General features: G+C 43.5%; 2 protein-coding genes across 2 annotated transcripts in view; one reads left to right on the top strand and one right to left on the bottom strand.

The window, feature by feature from the left end:
* The window catches only part of LOC307154195 (P2X purinoceptor 4a-like), a gene marked incomplete at its 3' end in the record, with an annotated part of 45,450 nt that overhangs the window by 9,911 nt on the left and 15,724 nt on the right, over positions 1-19,815 (bottom strand). The window lies entirely within an intron of this gene.
* LOC307154196 (uncharacterized protein) lies at positions 12,682-15,150 on the top strand. The gene is made up of 7 exons (XM_079898960.1): positions 12,682-12,770; positions 12,876-13,010; positions 13,100-13,249; positions 13,354-13,515; positions 13,778-13,955; positions 14,045-14,172; positions 14,401-15,150. The coding sequence occupies exons 3-7, from the start codon at positions 13,139-13,141 to the stop codon at positions 14,779-14,781; spliced, it is 960 nt and encodes a 319-aa protein (XP_079755086.1). The 5' UTR covers positions 12,682-12,770; positions 12,876-13,010; positions 13,100-13,138; the 3' UTR covers positions 14,782-15,150.

Genomic DNA, 19,815 nt, shown 5'->3' with positions numbered 1-19,815 from the left:
CTGAGAGTGTCACAGTCCCCTGCACAGTTGCAGCTGACAAACTTCAGAAGGTAGTCTGGTGCAATAGGATCTTTTGTAGGGACTGGTGCATAACCTTGTTCTCCTTGTTTCCATCCATACTCAAGGACATCCAGTGATGGACTTTGAAGCAGAAGCCAATCTCTGGTCTGGAGATATGTCTGCAGAGAGTTTCTCAGGCTTGATGCTCCCGGCTGCGACCCGCTTGCTGAAATATATCAAATCTTAAGTCTTCCAAATCTTCAGGTGGATTTCCGCAGAATGTGAGCTTGAACAGTTCGCAGCCAGCTTTGATGATGTCACTTTTCTTGGCTCTGATGTCATTGAACACATCCATGGCCCCCTCTGCTTTGTCAGTCTTGCAGAGCTTGGTGAGCAAAGTTGGTTTGCTAAACCCAGAAATTGCTGATACGGTATCGCAGCCAGAGAAGCTGTTTAGGAAGATCAGGTATTTATGGTATCTCTCTGGGAGGGCCTCCCAGATCTTTCCGACATCGTAAGATGTGTCTTTAAGGTAGTTTGTGACGTCAGAAACACCAGCGATTTCAAACCGCATTTTTGAGACTGTCTTTGGTTCACTGCAGATCTTTTTTGACCTCACTCAGACCGTCACCACGGTCTTCCCTTGAATGGTGCCATTCTTCCGCCTATCCTCGAGAGGCAGAGGTGGACAAAGTACACAACTTCCTTACTTGAGTGAAAGTACAGATACTACTGGTCAAATATTACTCCGTTACAAGTAAAAGTTGTAAAGACCGATTTTTACTGAAGTAAAAGTACAGAAGATCTTGTCTTTAAAATGACTTAAGTATTATAAGTAAAAAGTAAATGTCAATGCATTGTTTTTTTATTGTTCCATTGTTGTATGTAATACTTACAGTACCTTATGCCTCTGAATCTATGCCTACACTCATATCAATATTACATTTATTTCTAGAACACAGTTCCAGTAGTGGGATTGAATGTGAGATTGAATAAGTGTACTCAATAACGTCCACAATGGTTTCGGACACCCAAATGGCTGCTTGGCCAAACCCAACGTTGAAAATGAAAATCAAGTTGATGTCAGAATCCAATGGCAGATTGACGTTAATCTCCAACGTTGGAGAGACGGTTTGACGTCAGAAACCAACATCAGTCGAGTTCTGATGTCAACCCGACTTTCATTTCCAACCAAAATGCAACCCTTGCAACCAAAATCATCCCCTTACTTTCTACTCAAGGACCTTGACAGAAATGTTGTGGAGTAAAAAGTACGATATTTGTCTTTCAAATGTAGTGAAGTAAAAAGTTTCCATAAAAAATAATACTCAAGTAAAGTACAGATACTCAAAAAGTGTACTAAAGTACAGTACTCAAGTAAATGTACTTTGTTATTGCCCACCTCTGCTCAAGACCTAATATCAACAATGTCAGGTGACTGACCTTAGGGGTTGGCTACATAACATCCAGGTGAACCAACCCCTTCCTAACTAACTATAGGCTCTTCCAAGCATTATAATGGGAGTGAATGGGAACTATTTTTTAAGTGCATCTATCCATCATAAAAGTGTCCCAAAAGGCTCAGAGGGGTTAATAAAGGCCTTCTGAAGCGAAGCGTTGCATTCTTGTAAGAAAAATATCCATATTTATATAACTTTATCGATTAAAATAACTAGCCTCCGGCAGATGGCCATACGCATCGACTTACGCCACAAGAGTAACACTTCACCTTAATGCACAACGTAATGACGAACGCGGTTGCCTAGCCCTGTGTGTTTGAACCACGAGAGGCTTCAAAGCTTACGCTACTCCTACATCTACGTCATACATCGTCAAGTATTACTCTTTTGGCGTAAGTCGACTTGCGTACGCCGTCTGGGAGTGCAACTTTTTACTAAAATTCTCAGAGGTATTGTAACGGGAGCGCAGAAGACGGGAAGCATAATAGAAGCTTTTTCTCTTCTGGACATTCAAACCTGAAACACCTGACAACAGTGTTGGGGAAAGTTACTTTGAAAAGTAATGCATTACAAAATTGCGTTACTTCCTTAAAAAGTAATTGTGTTAGTTACTTTTGCGTTAATTTTTTTCACCTGGGCTGGGCTTAAAAGTTATATTTTTGGGAAAATGTAAAGACCTTTCCACACCAAGGGCCCTATCATACACCTGGCACAATGCAGCGCCAAGCGAGACGCAAGTGTGTTTTGATAGTTTCAGCCTGATGCAGTTATCCTTTTCACGTCCTGCGCCACGTTGTTTAAATAGCAAATGCATTTGCGCTATTCTGTGCGCCCATGAGCTGCTGGTCTAAAAACGAGGTGTGTTCTGGCGCATTGTTGGAGCGTTGCTATTTTGAGGAACTGAAATAGACTGAGCCATTGACCAACAAAAACCTGGTCTAAACAATGGCGCAATAATTTTTTTTGTTATTTAAAGAGCGCGTTAGTAATGTGTGCCTATAGGCAGGTCCACAACGCGCGTACACACACAGGTACGTGCAGCAGCACACAAACATGCCAAATATTAAAAATAAAAGGATTACAATGTAAAAGATTAATATTGTGTACATAAAGATATGGTGAATCCGGCTTGTCCTGTATGGTCTACTTGCGCGCTTTAACCTCGCGCACGAGCAGATCCGTTTGCGCTCTGGAGACGCATTCAGTCTTTCCGCTTGCAAATTCCGTCATGTAAATAGTTAATCCACCATGGCGTGAGCGCAACTGGCTTTTAAAGGGAATGGGAGATGAGACTCTGATTTATTTCACGTTACGCCCAAAACAAACCCATTACTCATTAAGAGAATAGGGACAACCCTTTTAGACCATGCGCCGGGAGCGCACAGACCATTTTTCCCGTCGTTAAAGGGATAGTTCAGGATTTTAGACATGAATCTCTATAGCTTCCCCATAAGCAGTGTGGTGCATTGACCATGACTTTTTCCCCCGACAGCGTCCTGTGAGCCGAGCTCCGGTCCAGTTTTGGTCAAGATGAAATTAGTCCGGCAAGATTGCTGGGGTCACGGCAATAAAGCTTTTTTCTTCTCAAATCAATATGTGTTCAAAAGAGTGATATATTTGCGTCACTAAAACGTTGTCTATGGAGAGGTCAGACCTCGTAATGGCAATTGGCACTATTTTCTCCCCTGTCATATCACTGCGCGCTGCCGCTACCTACAGCCAGCTGCGAGCTGCGCAGGCGCACACCACTTTTTCAGTTGTTCGGCAGTGTTTACAGCAGTGTTTACGTGCTCAGAACAGCTACACGAACGAGCTAACATAGCTACTCACCAAGAGCGATCAGTTTGTACAAGCTTTGTAGAAAGCTGTGGCTCCAGCTTCAACTTGTTCAACTTCTCTGTCCATCCTCTCTCTTTCTGTCCTTTCTAACTCCATCTGGCGTAACTCGTCATCTGTGTATTCAGGTTCGTAAAGATATCCTTTTGGCTGTGTGTCGAAGTCAATGTTGTCATCGTCGCTGCTGTAGTCAGACATGTTATCGTTCTCTTTACGAGCTGTAAACAAAGTGACACGTGCGCGGCTCGCAGCTGGCTGTAGGTAGCGGCAGCGCGCAGTGATATGACGGGGAAGAAAATAGTGCCAAGCCATTACGAGGTCTGACCTCTCCATAGACAGCGGTTTTGTGCTGCAAATATATCACTCTTTTGAACACATATTGATTTGAGATGAAAAAAGCTTTATTGCCGTGACCCCAGCAAACTTGCCGGACTAATTTCATCTTGACCAAAACTGGACCGGAGCTCGGCTCACAGGACGCTGTCGGGGGTAAGTCATGGTCAATGCACCACACTGCTTATGGGGAAGCTATAGAGATTCATGTCTAAAATCCTGAACTATCCCTTTAAACTAGCAAAGGTGGATTCGGACATGCCCTAAGTGCACAGCAAATTTCTGAGTGATAAAAAACCTAGTGTTGGGCAGCTAGTGATAAAATCTGGTGTTAATTTACAAATATTATATGCTTTATCACTTGCTTAGTGATAATGCACAGTGTTTCCTTTGAGTGTTCACACATAATCAACATCTGCGCATGTGCACATCATTTTCAATCTCCCCGCCCATCATGTGCTCTTCGGTCTCCATGACTACACACCGTCTTTTGGATTTGCCTGCAAACAACGGTTCCAAGCAAGGTAAGTTAGGCCTGTAGTATTATTAACTTATCAACGTGTGATTTATTTATGAACTTGGATCATCACTAATTTTATATTATAATGTTTGTGTGAAAAATAACTTCATTATTTGCCTCATTTTATCCAAATATTGACAGTCAAAGTATGATTAGGCCTAACGTTACGTTATTTCTAATTTATCACAAGATAAATACACAAAGTCGACACTGCATAATCGTCTTTAATTAAGTATTAAAATAAGTGTTGAAATAACATAATATTGATAATTAGTAAGGTATGTGGTTGACTTGTCAGCATTCTCTGCCTCAGTCAGTTTCATTTCGCGCTCTTTTGATCCGCCCTTCATCTTGAGTTTAGCTGCTACCATTTCACGGTAACGTTACGTTAGGCCTAAAATAAGATGTAAAGAATTGTTGGTCCATTTTAACGTATAGTAGCTTAAATGATAAGACACTGTAATTTTATTCCCCTCCTCCAATTCGTAGGACAGCACCATGACTGAAAGTGAAGCGGTGAGACTACTAAATTCGTTAATGGAGGACGATGGAGACGCGGGATTTTAACGCGATGGAGATAGACGTAAGTGTGACTTCATTTTATTTGTGCAAATTTTAATCGTTTTGTTAAATAAATGCTGCAGTTTTAGCATTTTCTGTGTGATACCGACATTATGCATTATTTTGGAACTGACAGGATTTAGATGGTGAAACTTATATTTTTTTTGTAATGTGGCGAAAGTATCGTTAATAGGGTTCCCAACCTTTATAAGACCGTTTATATCTTTCATCCAGTAACTACGGGTTAGTTCTGGTGTTTTGAAATGTCATGCAAATGAGAAAGCAGACGTTAATCGAATTGATTACTATTGAAATAATATTTTCGTGTGTAACTTAGCGCCCCGGGGCTCGAGCATGGATTTGGCCGAGCACCGACGGAAACGGCGGCGCTGCGCGTGTGTGAGGCCCAGTGTTGCCAGATGTACGATAATTATCGTATTTGTACTATAATTTTGACCTCTGTACGATGTACGATCAATAATGGAAAAAATCCTATAATGTACGATAATTTCAGAACTGTGTGACACTTCAAATGATGGTCGTTGTAATAGGACTTCTCATTGATCTAGCCGTGGATTCTACGTCTACCGGAGAAAGAACGTGTAGAGAGAGGGAGCGAGAGACCTTGCGTGTGTGTGCTAGTGTGCCTCACGAAGCGCATGTAAGGACCCAACCAATCAATTGTAAGTGCGGGCGGGCTTCATCTATACTCCCGAATCAGAACACCCCCCCCCCACCCCCCACCCCCCACCCCCCCCCCCCCCCCCAGAAATGACTTTGTGCAGGTTGGGATGTCTGTCATTTTCATGTCGTTGACTCGTGTACGATAATTTTCTTCCAAATACGATAATTTTGAGCTTCTGGTACGATACTTGGACATTTCCAATCTAGAAACACTGGTGAGGCCTAGCCTATGCCATCTTGAGAGCGTTTAACGCTCTGTATGTTCTATCTAGCATCGTTCTCGTGGTACTTTGATAACATACGCGTATGTACAGTGCCCCAAAAACGTACTCGGTTACTAATGTAACCTCGGTTCTCTCTAGAAGAGGGAACGAGTATTGCGTAAGGTTAGCTTACGCATCGGGAAAGTCTTCTTTCTTCGAGATCTGAAGCCAAAAAATTATCCTTAATTTTGTATACATTGTCAACGCAGTGCAGCAGCCGACAGACCTAGGCAGGCTGTATAAGCGTGCTCATTGGCTGCTCGGCGGCAACTGCTTAAGCCTATCGGTGAGCGCTCTGAACGCGGCAACCAATGAGGGCGCTTCGCGCCCTCCACACCCTTCTAACCGTCAGAATGGGTGTGGCCAGCGTGTATATATTCAGCGCTCATAGGCTAAAATTCTGGTTTTCGCAGTCTGAAGCGCAAAAGCTCGTGGCGCGACACGGCAGGTTACGCAATACTCGTTCCCTCTTCTAGAGAGAACCGAGGTTACATTAGTAACCGAGTACGTTCTCTTACGAGAGGTCTCTCGTATTGCGTAAGGTTAGCTTACGCATCGGGAACCCTTTGTCAACGCCGTGTGCGCCGAGCATCCAGCCCATGAATCCCAGGGAAACCGGGGAAAACACTCTGCTGGGAAATGTGGCCGGTCGGAGAGACGGGCCAGCGCAGTACAGGCACTTCATGCAGCATATGAAATAGAGCGGCGTGGCCGGTCTATAAACATATAACAGTACAAACAGTAGGGCCAGCAGAGCGAGCCCATACAGTACATAAGCACTCACAAGGGTAGGAGAAAAACGACATAGTCGGTCTCACATGAAGGGAAAAATTCCCGCGCGACAGAGAATAATACGGGCGACCAGCAGCGCGGGCCAGCACCGACAACAGCGCGTAACGGGAAATAGGAAACAGAGCGGATCAGCCGGTCTGAGTCAAACACTTCACCCTGAGTATAGTACCAGAATAGCGCCAGCATATGAACGTAGTCTGCACACGAGAAATGGGCAGAGCATACATGTCACTTATGCTGACAGTATTTTTGCCTGTAGGGCAGGAACTTCCAGGTTATAAAACCTCACAAATGTTGATGGGGAGGCCCAGCCCGCCGCCATACAAATACCGTGATTAGAAATTCCGCTGGACCAGGCCCACGACGAGGCCATGCCTCTAGTGGAGTGGGCTCTGATGCCCAGAGGGCACTGCAGGTGTCTGGAGGCATAAGCTGCTGCTATCGCGTCCACTATCCACCTGGACAAGCTCTGTTTCGAGGCGGCAAGACCCTTGGTGCGTCCGCCGAAGGAAACAAAGAGCTGCTCTGAACGCCTGAAAGCGGCGGAGCGCGTGATGTAAACTCTCAGCGCCCGGACAGGGCATAGGAGGTTATCACTGTCCCCACTGTCGGATGCTGGCAGAGCCGAGAGGGACATAACTTGTGCCCTAAACGGGGTTCCAATCGCTTTGGGGATGTAACCGTGTCTCGGTCTGAGAATGACTTTCGAGTCAATCGGCCCGAACTCAAGACATGCAGGGCTAACAGATAGCGCGTGCAAATCACCCACTCGTTTGACTGAAGACAGAGCTATCAGAAAAACGGTTTTAAGCGACAGATACTTTAGATCCGCGGATTCAAGCGGTTCAAAGGGAAAAGCCTCTAGGGCCGCTAGGACCAAGGACAGATCCCACGAGGGAACCGAGGGGGGCCGCGGGGGATTCATCCGTCTAGCTCCTCTGAGGAAGCGGATAATGAGCTCATTCCTTCCCATTGCCCGGCCGCGCGTCGTCTCAGCGAACGCTGCAATAGCGGCCACATATACTTTGAGCGTGGAAGGGGATCTGCCCTTTTCCAACAGCTCTTGTAAGAAGGAGAGCACCCGCGGGACCCCGCATGCGCGCGGATCCAAGTTTTTAGTAGCGCACCATTTAGAAAACACCGACCATTTAGACGCGTAGAGCCGTCTCATGGAGGGGGCTCTCGACTGTGTGATCGTGTTCACGACCCCTTCTGACAGGTCAACGGGTATCCGTTGATCACCCATGCATGCAGCGACCAGCGCTCTGGATGGGGATGCCAGATCGATCCACCGGCTTGGGAGAGGAGATCCTTTCTCACCGGGATCGGCCATGGGGGTGAGTGCGACAGCCTCACTAGCTCTGGGTACCAAGTTTGGTTTTCCCATCGCGGGGCTATAAGCAGCACTGAGTGGTGCGTTTCTCTGATCCTCGAAATGACCTGTGGCAACAGGGAGATCGGAGGAAAAGCATACAGCGGGAGGCTGGGCCATGTCTGGGACAGCGCATCCTCGCTCTTCGAATAAAACTTCGGGCATTGAGCATTGTCTTTCGACGCAAAGAGGTCGATTTCCGCTCTGCCGAATAGGCGCCAGAGAAACTGGACTGTCTGGGGGTGCAGAGACCATTCTCCCGGGGGAATGTTGTCCCTGGACAGTCTGTCTGGACCGACATTCAGGTGGCCCGGCACGTGCGCGGCTCTCAGCGAGCGCAGCGAGCGGTAAGCCCACACGAGAAGGCGTTCTGTCAGCCTGCACAGATTCCTGGATCTGACACCGCCCTGTCGGTTCACATAGGATACCACGGACGTGTTGTCCGAGCGGACTAGCACATGGTGATCCCGTATGAATGGGAGGAAGCGCCTGAGCGCGTTCTCGACCGCTATCATCTCCAAACAGTTTATGTGGAGGCATTTTTCCCGGTCTGACCACAGGCCAAAAGCCGGTTTGCCCTCGAACAGAGCGCCCCAGCCTGAGGTGGAAGCGTCCGTCGAGATAACTTTGCGGTGTGAGATAGCTCCCATTGTCACTCCCCGCTGGTACCAGTCGGCCGCTAACCAGGGCTTCAGAGCTGAAACGCAGCTCTGAGTCACTCTGGGCACTCGGGCATTCAGCCAGCGTTGTAGCGGGCGCATTCGTAAAAGACCCAGCCGAAGCACTGCTGCGGCTGAGGCCATACAACCTAGTAACCTCTGAAATGTTTTGAGAGGTACGGTGCTGCCCGGCCGGAGGGACGCGGCCAGGCGTCGAATGCAGCGCGCGCGCTGTGTCGACAGGAGGGCCGTGTACTGATATACCTGACCGTCGAAGGCGAATCTCAAGAATGGCCTGTGACGGGGTATTATCAGGATCTGAAAAGCACGCGTCTTTTAGATCGAGAGATATAAACCAGTCCCTCGGGCGAATTTGCGCGAGAATTTGTCTGGTTGTGAGCATTTTGAACGGTCTTCTCATAAGAGCCTTGTTCAAACGTCTCAGATCCAAAATTGGTCTGAGAGCTCCGTCCTTCTTGGGAACGAGGAAATAACGGCTGTAAAAGCCCGACTCGCTCATGGAAGGGGAAACCGGTTCTATAGCCCTTTTGCACAGAAGTGTAGCTATTTCTGCTCGAAGTAGATGTGCTACTTCCCCATTCACTCTGGTCTCGATACGCGCTTGAAAGTAGAGAACTGCAGAGTATAGCCCTGTTTTACTGTGCTTAGCACCCGTTCTGATGCGCCTGGAATAGTTTCCCACGCTTTTGCGTGTGCAGCCAGGGGCAGAATGGCCTCCGGGCTCCGATCGCCGCGCATCGCGGGCTCGAGAGCTCGAAATGGAGGGGCGGGCGCGGCGCGCGCGCTCTTGGTGCTTAGATACGGCGGATCGCACGCAGCGATAGCTGGCCGTTTTACACACAGTGTCCCGGTGGCTTTAGACGGGGAACATAAAGTGTGAGGCGCGACGCGCGATGGCGGCGTCGGGGGCGAAAATGTTCGTTAGTATGTGTGAGCGCTCGAGGGCGGGCACAGGACTTACATTCAGGGGCGGGCGCGGCGCGCGCGCTCTTGGTGGTTAGATACGGCGGATCGCACGTAGCGATAGCTGGCCGTTTTACACACAGTGTCCCGGTGGCTTTGGACGGGGAACATATAGTGTGAGGCGCGACGCGCGATGTCGGCGTCGGGGCGAAAATGTAGTTAGTATGTGTGAGCGCTCGAGGGCGGGCACAGGACTTACATTTAAAACATGACCGGTCGTGCGAGGCCGTGTGACAGAGCGGGCAGTGAGTAGGTGTGGGCACGGAGAAGTGGACACGTGACCTACTTTTAACACTAAAGCGGCTTTTGCCTGCTTCATGAGAGTGGGCTCTGTGAGAGACACGGGATGTATAGTGCTTGTGTACAGGGGTGAGCACAGAACGTGGGCACATTCACTGTACTAGAAACACATACGGCGTCAGCCGTGCAACCAGACATTATGCTCTTTTGAAATTTTTCTGGGTTGCCGTGAGAACGGCGGATGCGCGCAGGCGAGCGGGTAGATACCGGCTCGTTGACTGCGGGGTAAACAGCTGCAGTAGCCGTGGCAACGGGGACTGACAGAGCGTTAAGCTTCGACGGTGGTCCAGCCGCAGGGCTGCGGGATTTAACCGTCTTTTCTTCTCTCGTGTTTAGACGCTCAAAAATACTCAAGCACCCTGAGAAGGTGTGGTGCGAGAGGCGGGTTCGCTTTCTGTAAGTAAGAAATACTGGCCGCGAGCTCGGAGAAGCAAGCAGCATAAATTTTTATCTTCCCCGAGAGCTGGGATCGAACGCGGATCTCTCGCATGAAAGCGTATGATTCTGCCACTGAGCCACAGGGGAAAACACATAAGCTTTCAGTTAGCGCGAGCATATAAAAAGCGACCTCATGTGTCGCGTCGGCGTTTGTTTGCAGGCGTGCGTGTGTTTAAAACAGGCTCGTTTACTGCAATAGTAATATTTCCAGTCGCCTGAACTTAAGAGGGGACTGAGAAATGTGTGAGGATTGGCGGTTGTCCAGCCGTAGCGAGACTAACACACTCTCTTCTCTTTTCGCCGGTGAGTGAGGCGCGCACGCTGAACGCTGCTCGTGACCGTCCGCTTTGTCATCCCTTGAACGGCGCAATCTGCGCGGCCCAACGAGGGAGAGAGCGGGCTTGTTTTCTGTATGTAAGAAAAACTGGCCGCGAGCTCGGAGAAGCGAACAGCATAAACTTTAACTGCCGCGAGAGCGGGGACCGAACCCCGGTCTCTAGCTTGACAGTCTAGGATTCCGCCACTGAGCCACAGGGGCGAATACATTAGTATCATGTCTTGTGACGGCGTTTGCTTGCAGGCGAGCGTGTATTTATAACAGGCTCGTATACTGCAATAGTAACAATTCCAGTCGCCTGAACTTAAGAGGGGACTGAGAAATGTGTGAGAATGGAGGTTATAGTCCAGGCCACGGCGGGACGAAAACACTCTGTTCCCCTTTCACCGGTGAGTGACGCGCGAGGACGGAGTAGCTTTCTTGTAACGTAAAGAGAGCTCCAAGACCGTCCGCTCCTGCCATCCCTTGTGAGTGGCGCAGTTTGCGCGGCTCGAACAGAGGGAGAGGAAACTCGCTCCGAGACCGTCCGCTCCTGCCATCCCTCGTGAGCGGCTCAGTTTGCGCGGCTCGAACAGAGGGAGAGGAAACTCGCTCCGAGACCGTCCGCTTCTGCCATCCCTTGTGAGCGGCGTAGTTGCACGGCTCGAACAGAGGGAGAGTACGGGTATCTATCACATTCGCCTCATCTCCTGACGCGGTGGCGGCGCGGGCAGAGCCGGCGGTTGAGCGGCCGGGAGGGAGAGGGCGAGAGAGAGCTCGAGGGAGAGGTTCCGGCGAGCTCCTCAGTCACAACAGTCTCCGGTGGTCGCTGCGAGCGGCGCTTCTTATTGCGCGGCCCGGCAGGGACAGGCGGAGCGACAGCTTGGTCGAAAGCTTCAAGTCGAGCCCGCAGAGTCGACATTGAAAGCTCTTCGCACTCGGAGAGTGCGGTGGCGGCGTGCCCGCGGCCCAGGCGGAGAGCGCAGAGAGGTGGCGGTCTCCGTTGCTGAGCGGGGCGCGGCACGAGCCGCAAAAACGAGGCGTTTTTACAAAAACGCCTCGTGCTCTTTTAGAGTACACACAGAAACAGAATAATGTAAAGGATATGTCGCCGGATAGCGTAGCAGGCACGGATGGCTGAAGGCGGCGAAGACGGCCGGCTTCCTCAGGCGCTGTCCTAAGCTTGCTGGTCGCTGGTTTCAACGGCGGCGGCTCTCAAGATCCAGCGATGCGAAGAGCGTCGCTGAAGACAAGAAAATCAGAATTTTAGCCTATGAGCGCTGAATATATACACGCTGGCCACACCCATTCTGACGGTTAGAAGGGTGTGGAGGGCGCGAAGCGCCCTCATTGGTTGCCGCGTTCAGAGCGCTCACCGATAGGCTTAAGCAGTTGCCGCCGAGCAGCCAATGAGCACGCTTATACAGCCTGCCTAGGTCTGTCGGCTGCTGCACTGCGTTGACAATGTATACAAAATTAAGGATAATTTTTTGGCTTCAGATCTCGAAGAAAGAAGACTTTCCCGATGCGTAAGCTAACCTTACGCAATACGAGAGACCTCTCGTAAGAGAACGTCTCTTCGCGAGACACGCAAAAACGTGCTCGATACGCGAGGGAAACGCTGCATCAGCTGACAGATAGCAACTCAAGCCCGGGTAACGTTAAACAGGTTTTGTTTCTCAAGACGAGGCATTTTTTTTTTTGTCTTATTTTGAATTATTAGTTGAGCAGATGTGCATTATTGAGTGACCTGAAGTTAGAGAGTATTTCTGTACAACTTAGTTCTAGCTTTATAGTTGTAGATCTTTAACATTATTTAGTGCTTATGTGTGAATATACAGTTTTAATTGTTTTGACAGTTGACATAGGCAAGTGGTAGTTCTTGTGTGTGGGTATTAAACAGAATCTGTAGTAAAATACAAGGTGACCTATAGTGATTATATTGAGTCTGTTAGTTAGCTTTTTCATATGGAGGACAAGCACCCACTGGCAAACACATAAACCAACGCCTGTGCCCACACTGTAATGTTGTCATATGCATTTGGTGACACATTAAATTCTTATTAGTTTTTTTGTTTGAATTTGTATGTTATGTATTTTTCATCTTTCTGTGTCATTTTTGTTTGTATAAAATGTCATTCAAGTTTGCTTAACTTTTACATGTTGGACAGTAAAGGCAAGAACACAATACATGGACGCTAGAAAATATGTAAAACTCAAAGAGCCATGCTTTTTGGAGTTTGTCACTGAAGGTAAGTCTGTTAATGAAGCTATATTATTCAGTAAATGCACAAAGTACTTTGATGTCTTGATGATAAATATTTTTTTGGGGTAGTAATGAAGTTATTGTTTTACAGCAAGAAAAGCATTTGCCATTCGAGAACAGACACCTGTTAAGGTAACGGATGACACCTCTACAGAAGTGGACGTGGATGTATTTCCTGAACTTGTTACTGAAAGGGGCATGTGCTTTAGTTTACATACTAATGATGGTAATTATGTTTATACTTTTCTGGTCTTATTTTAAAATTGTGGTGATGTTTTCATTTTTGCTAGTAATATTTGTATATACTGTATACAGATTCCACTTCTGCACATGAGTTGTCCCCTCTTCTGACTGATGGGAACTGTCAGCAAGTCTTCGACCTTTACTGAATGCAATGAAGGCAACAAAACATTTGCATTCCCTTCCAAAAGACCCAGGTTGGATGATTCCAAGCTTGCAAAAGAGGTTGGTAAGACAAGGGATCTAACCCAGCTTAAAGAAAATGTTCTCCAGTTTATCAAAAATGCTGTTCTATAGACAATGTGTACATTTTGGTGTTGTCTGTTTAGACCATTGAAGACATCCTAAAGTGCAAACCTGTTGGCGTAGAAGTGATGCAGCACTATAAAGACACTGAAACTTTTCAGTACCGTCAGGAGATTGTAAAGGACCCAAAGAAGTCCACATCCATCTTTCACATTTTTCCTCGATTCCGGGACACCAAGGGTTTGGTGAGTATTCATGCTAGCTGACTTAACAATCCAAAGTATTAGATTTTAGCTTCTCTGCTGCAACCTTCACCTAATATGGAATATGAACTATGGGGCATATCTTCTAAGTGCCATATCAGTATAGATCAGTACATGATTTATGAACATCTGATTTTTTTTTTTTTTTTTCTGACTCTACACTGTGCTAAAATGTTACCAATGCTAATTTCTGATGTCATTATTTGGTACTGTAAGCACACTGTTTTTTTTTTTTTTTTTTCAGATCCATCAAGACTTAGCTTTGATGTTTGGCCTGGAAACAGCATCCAGTTTTTTAGAGAAGTGGAATACCTCCTTCAAGAAAAATGTGATTAAGGAGGCAAAAACTCTAAATCCATCTGCATTCCTGCTACAGCTACTGAAATCTGCTGAAAAAAACAATGGAGACAACAGTAATGAAGGTAAAAGTACTTGACAGTTCTCTAGAAAATGCTACAATTTGTATTTATGAAAGCTAACGAAATGTGCTCTCTGTGTCCTGTAATTATAGAATGGGATAGTGACATAGCATCCCTGCTTTTGCTGTTACACCTCCTTGCACCCCAACCCTCTGGAAGGAAGAGAGCAGCCAAGATCAGTGTGAGAGATGCTGTTTGTCGCCTCCTGAAATTTGAAAAGGTTAGCTTATGTTCTGGATTTTTTCTTAAACATAGCAAATATCATAACTGTAAACCAAACCATAAGAATAGTGAACTGTTATAACTAAAGCATGTAGGGTTTTTCTTTGTTTCAAAGATGTAATTTTCTCTCAAGAGTCTAAATTTGTGCTAAATATACTATGTTCTGATTTTAAATGTATGCTAGAATTTATGGCATTTAAGTAATTTTTATATTGTTATTAATCAGTCCTGCAGAAGTTTGGAGGACCATCTCTCAGAGGTGGAGGACAGACAGCCCTATCTTCTGGCCACTGGACAAATCAAAGCAGATGTGCTTAAGTTCTACATGGTAGTTGACAAGAATCTCTTACCCTGTCAAGCAAGTACTTCACTTGGAGCTTTTGATGAGCTTTTTAAAGCTCATTTTGTCTTTGGTGCACAATATGACCCATCTCTCAGCAACATGTTCACCTTTATCCAGACAACAGTCTACAAAATCCATCCTAGCACATCCAGCCAATCATCACGCACTCGAAATTCTGATATTGTTGACAAAATGCCTGTTTTCAGCAAAATACTAAATATATTAATGTTCAGAGAACAAGTTTTCTTGTTGTTAAAAGACTGAGTCTACGTTTATTGAACAGGTCCATGCCTACAGATTATTTGACAAAGCATCTCAACATGTATGGATAGTGATCAAAGACAACTTAAGGAATATTTCTTGCACAGAAAATTTCAAACAGGAAATCTGTTTGATGCACAGATTTCCTATGGTGCTGACTCATTTTTCTACATAGTTGCAAAAAATGAACGTGTTTGAAACACTCAGTAGAGATTTGTGATTATTTAGCCTATAAAGGAATAGTATATTTTATCAGAATGAATGTATGTTTAAACCAGACATGGTTAACATTGATGAGTTAAATGATTGATGACATGTTAAATTGTTGTTGTATTTTCAATTTAAAGATGTTATTGCAGTGTATGTTTACTTGTTAAAAAACTTTGAGTCAATTTCTATTGAAAATGTCCGTGCAGATTATTTGACAAAGTATATCAACATGTACAGATTTCCTATGGTGCTGACTCAATTTTCTACATTTTTACAAAAAAAAAAAAAAAAATGAATTTGTTTGAATTGAAACTCAGTAGAGATTTATATTTAAGTAATATTTCTCATAATGAATGTGTATTTTCATACCATTGTTAAGTTGCTATTGAATTGGAGACTAACAGAGTTGTTTTATTCAATTCTATGATTGATGTATTAAAATATATATAAAAAAAAATTCAAATAAAGTCATAGTCACTTGGTTTTTGGAAAAATATCTACAGGTTTATTTTTTAAATTTCATCTGCATTAACATTTTAAAATAAGTATTTATATTATTTACATTAAATCAACATAAAACAAATACACTGGGGTTGTGTGATTTATCACCATAAAGTGTTAAATGTGTATACTTAAGAGTGATAATTTCTCAACACCTTGAGTGATAAAATTATACACTAATGCGGTGTTTGAAAAATAAACACTTTTGACAGTGTTGTTTTAACACTAGCAAAGATGGACCTGTATGTTCACCCGGAAAGTGATAATTTTAACACCCATGGTAACAAATCTTCCAACATATTTTTGCTGTGTGCAATTGCGCCCTGAGCTTTAGACCATGCGCTTAGATTGTTAAAATAGGGCCACAAAAGTGAAATAATAAGCATCAGGTTGAAGGAAATGCAGATTAACGTGTGTACAGAAGAGGGCGCCACTCAAACAAACCTTTCGGCTGCTGTTATTCTGGAGAACGGAAGAATAGGATGCAGGAGAAAAAAGTTTAACACTTTACCAATAAAAACAAAAAAGTCTATAGTCATTTTTGCTTATGGTTTAACTGAATCATCGAAGGTCAGAAGATTAAATGCATAAAAATTATGTTTTATTTAACATATTTGGTTTACATAGTATTATATTCTGCATTTCACTGATTTTGAGAATTTTTTGGGGGGTTTTTTTTGTGCAAGTGAGATGAGTAAATGCACGCTCACATTTAGTCTAGAATTACAATAACCATCATGTTTACACACACACACACACACACACAACGTCTCTGCACTTTGATTTGTCTCAACATGGGGACAGGAGAGCTGTCAGTCAATAAATGGGAAAACAAAGTAAACTTGCGTTACTTATTTTAAAAAGTAACTCAGATATGTTGTTGTAAATAATACGTTACTTCTAGCCTGACTACGTCAGACTTCGTACTTCCGCTCAATTTCAGTTCGCTTCTGTACTCAGTCTGAGATATTGGCCTATTGGTGCGTTCAAGTCCTCCTGGGAAGTTCGTACGTACGAGGTGGGAAGTCGTGTTTACGACGTGAGGTGCGTTCAAGTCAGTTTCGTCAGAGCAAGATGGCGGTGTACCTTCTTTTAATGAATTACACGAAAATACAGCAAGGTTTGTTAACTCTGCTTATAGAAAATGAAGAACAAAGAATGCGCATCAGGTGTGTTTTTCTTTTTATGTTTTAAATTAAATTATGAAGCCAATGTAAACTGTATCATTATATAATTATTATATAATTGTTATATTACAATATCATATTTTGTGCAGAAAGCTTACTTTGTTATAAATGAAAAAGCCTTACAATGTCACTGCTAAATACCTGTAAGTATTTGTGATATATATTTTATATATATATCACTTTTCTCTCAATTAAAATTTACCGTCAACTACAAACGTTGCATCCATTGATTCCGCCATGTTTCTCACTGACATGCCCCCAACTCGTACAGATCGGGGCTTAAAGAAAATCCCGAGCTCCCCACTGGTATTTACGACATTGTGGTGGTGTTCAAGTGCGTTCAACTCATAATTACGATCTATACGAGATGACTTGAATGCACCATATCTCCCAGTTTTCCTCCGGCCTCAAAACAGCCGGCCAATCAACGAACAGAGGGCGGGCTGAGAGCCGTGACGTAGACTCTAAGCGCCGAGTTTAAGATTGTAGTTTAGGTTAGGGAAATCGGAAACGACCGTGGATATGGAGACACGGGATGCAATCCCAGATAGCATGTAACCATTGAAACAATGTTGAGTCAGTGTTGATGCGTCAACGCTGATTACATTGAAATGACATTAGAAAGTGATGTTGCTTTAGCGTCACTCTTGCACCCTCGGTTAATATTGAAATAATGTTCAGATTTCAATCACAAATCAATAGTGTTAATATTGCTTCAACATCACAAGGTGATGTTGTTTCAACGTCACTTTTGCACCCTCGGTTAATATTGAAATAATGTTCAGATTTCAATCACAAATCAATAGTGTTAATATTGCTTCAACATCACAAGGTGATGTTGTTTCAACATAACTTTTGCACCCTCGGTTAATATTGAAATAATGTTCAGATTTCAACCACAAATCAATGGTGTTAATATTGCTTCAACATTACAAAGTGGTGTTGTTTTTGCATCACTCTTGCACCCTTAATGGTGAAGCAATGTTGAGATTTCAACCAAAAATCAACAGTAGTATTGATTCAACATTACAAAGTGATATTTTATCAACGTTACTTTTGCACCCTCAGTTAATGTTGAAACTGTTGAACAAAAAAATCAATAGTAATGCTACTGAATCAACATTAAACTATGATTGATTCTACATCACCGATGCTGAATCAAAACTGAAATTAACAAAAATAATCAAGGGTAATATTGAATCAACGTTACACTAAGATGTTGAATCTACATCACTGCTGTTGAATCAACACTGAAATTAACTAAAATAAATCGATGGTAATATTGTTTAATCAACGTTACACTATGAGGTTGAATCTACATCACTGCTGTTGAATTAACACTGAAATTAACAGAAATAATCTTTGGTAAAATGGTTTGATCAATGTTACAATGTGATGTTGATTCTAAATACATTTTGTTGAAACACTGAAAATACAACTGAAAAGGAATGTCAAACAATGTTGCCATCTAATGTACCAAGCTAATGTTGAAACAACATTAATATTTCACCTACACTTCAATGATGCGTCAACAAATTCCTGACCATTTAAAAATTTGGCAAAAACCTTTTAAAATACAGTATAAATGACACCTTTCCAGCAGTTAAGTCAATATATTTTATTCAATCAATCAATGACAAAAATATATTAAAAGATCATTCTTTAAAAAAGAAAGGGGGAGAAATAGGATAAAATTATTTCAACCTTTAAAAATAAAATTGGCTTCAGAAGTCTGACGTCATAACTACAGGTGGTCCAACGGTTTAGGTTTTTAAAAATCTGTCTTACATCAGACTACTGCCTCTTTTCCTTTGGGTTCTCTGAAATCTGAAAAAGAAAGCATGATGTTACTTAAGAACAAGTCAGTTCAGTTCCCACATTCAAGAATGTTAATATACTAAACACAATATGATTCACTTTTAAAAAAAGTTGCTGAACACAAAATATTCTAACTACGATTAAAGTATTGTTAAATAGCCTATATTTCATTTATTTTTCCAAAGTCTATTAATGCTTCAATATCAAAAGGCGGCACTATGGCGGGGTGTCCGATTTTATCTCCAGCCCTAATTAAACACACCTGAAGCAGCTAATCAAGGTCATTAGGATCAATGAAAACTTCCTAATTGGAGTTGGAGCTAAACTCTTCATGAAGAGGAACAAACACCTATGAGCTATAGCCATTAACTATATCTCAGTTCATTTTCTGTGAAACTACATAGCATTCAAGTAACAAGTTTATCTCGTAGAATAAAAGAGCTTAGGTTTTTTCAATGAAAATTTCTTTAAAGGGATGGTTCAGCCCGAAATGAAAATTCTGTCATCATTTACTCACCCTCAAGTTGTTCCAAACCTGTATGAGTTTCTTTCTTCTGTTGAACACAAAATAATATATTTTAAAGAATGTTGGTAACCAGAAAGTTGACGGTGGCCATTGATTTCCATAGTAGAAAATAAATACCATGGAAGTCAATGGCTACCATTAACTGTCTGGATGCCAACATTCTTCACTCTCTTCTTTTGTGTGCAGCAGAAGAAAGAAACTCATACAGGTTTGGAAGAACTTGAGGGTGAATAAATGACAGAATTTTCATTTTGGGCAGAACTATCCCTTTGAAGCTGCAGATTCACCTTATGTAGACCTTAATCTCTTTAAATCACAAAATAGCCATGTCAGTCACTTTCTTAATAAACACAAGATGTTTTTTGTTATTGTGTTTCAATGGAAACAAGCTAAACTGAATGGAAATCAGTTACATTTCTCAAATTTAATACAGATTCAGGAATATGAATGATTACCTGATTAAGCAGTGATAAGGCACAGCATATCATCAAGTCCCAGGTCAGGTGGTCATGCTGTCGACAACTACTCAGTGTGTAATCAATGTCAGCATTAACAGTGCTTCTTTTTTTTTTAATTGTCCATCATCATCTGCCTTCACTCCTACTAAAGGAGTATGTGCTCTGCATGCAAGCACTGACGGATGCAAGATATGAGCTATGTTTGCAGTGTGACTTTCTTGCTCATGTTCATGTCTCCTGCACTTCAAGAAATGTGTTAAATGACGTTAGAACTTTATTCAGGAAATTCGTAATAAACTTTACTAAAGCAATGTGCATTTTTTAAGTGTGTAGATGC

The sequence above is a fragment of the Squalius cephalus genome, assembly GCF_949319135.1.
Source record: "Squalius cephalus genome assembly, contig: scaffold_99, whole genome shotgun sequence".
In the NCBI taxonomy this organism is placed as follows: Eukaryota; Metazoa; Chordata; class Actinopteri; order Cypriniformes; family Leuciscidae; genus Squalius; species Squalius cephalus.
The sequence above is the reverse complement of the archived record's forward strand: the minus strand, read 5'-3'. Positions and strand labels throughout refer to the sequence as shown.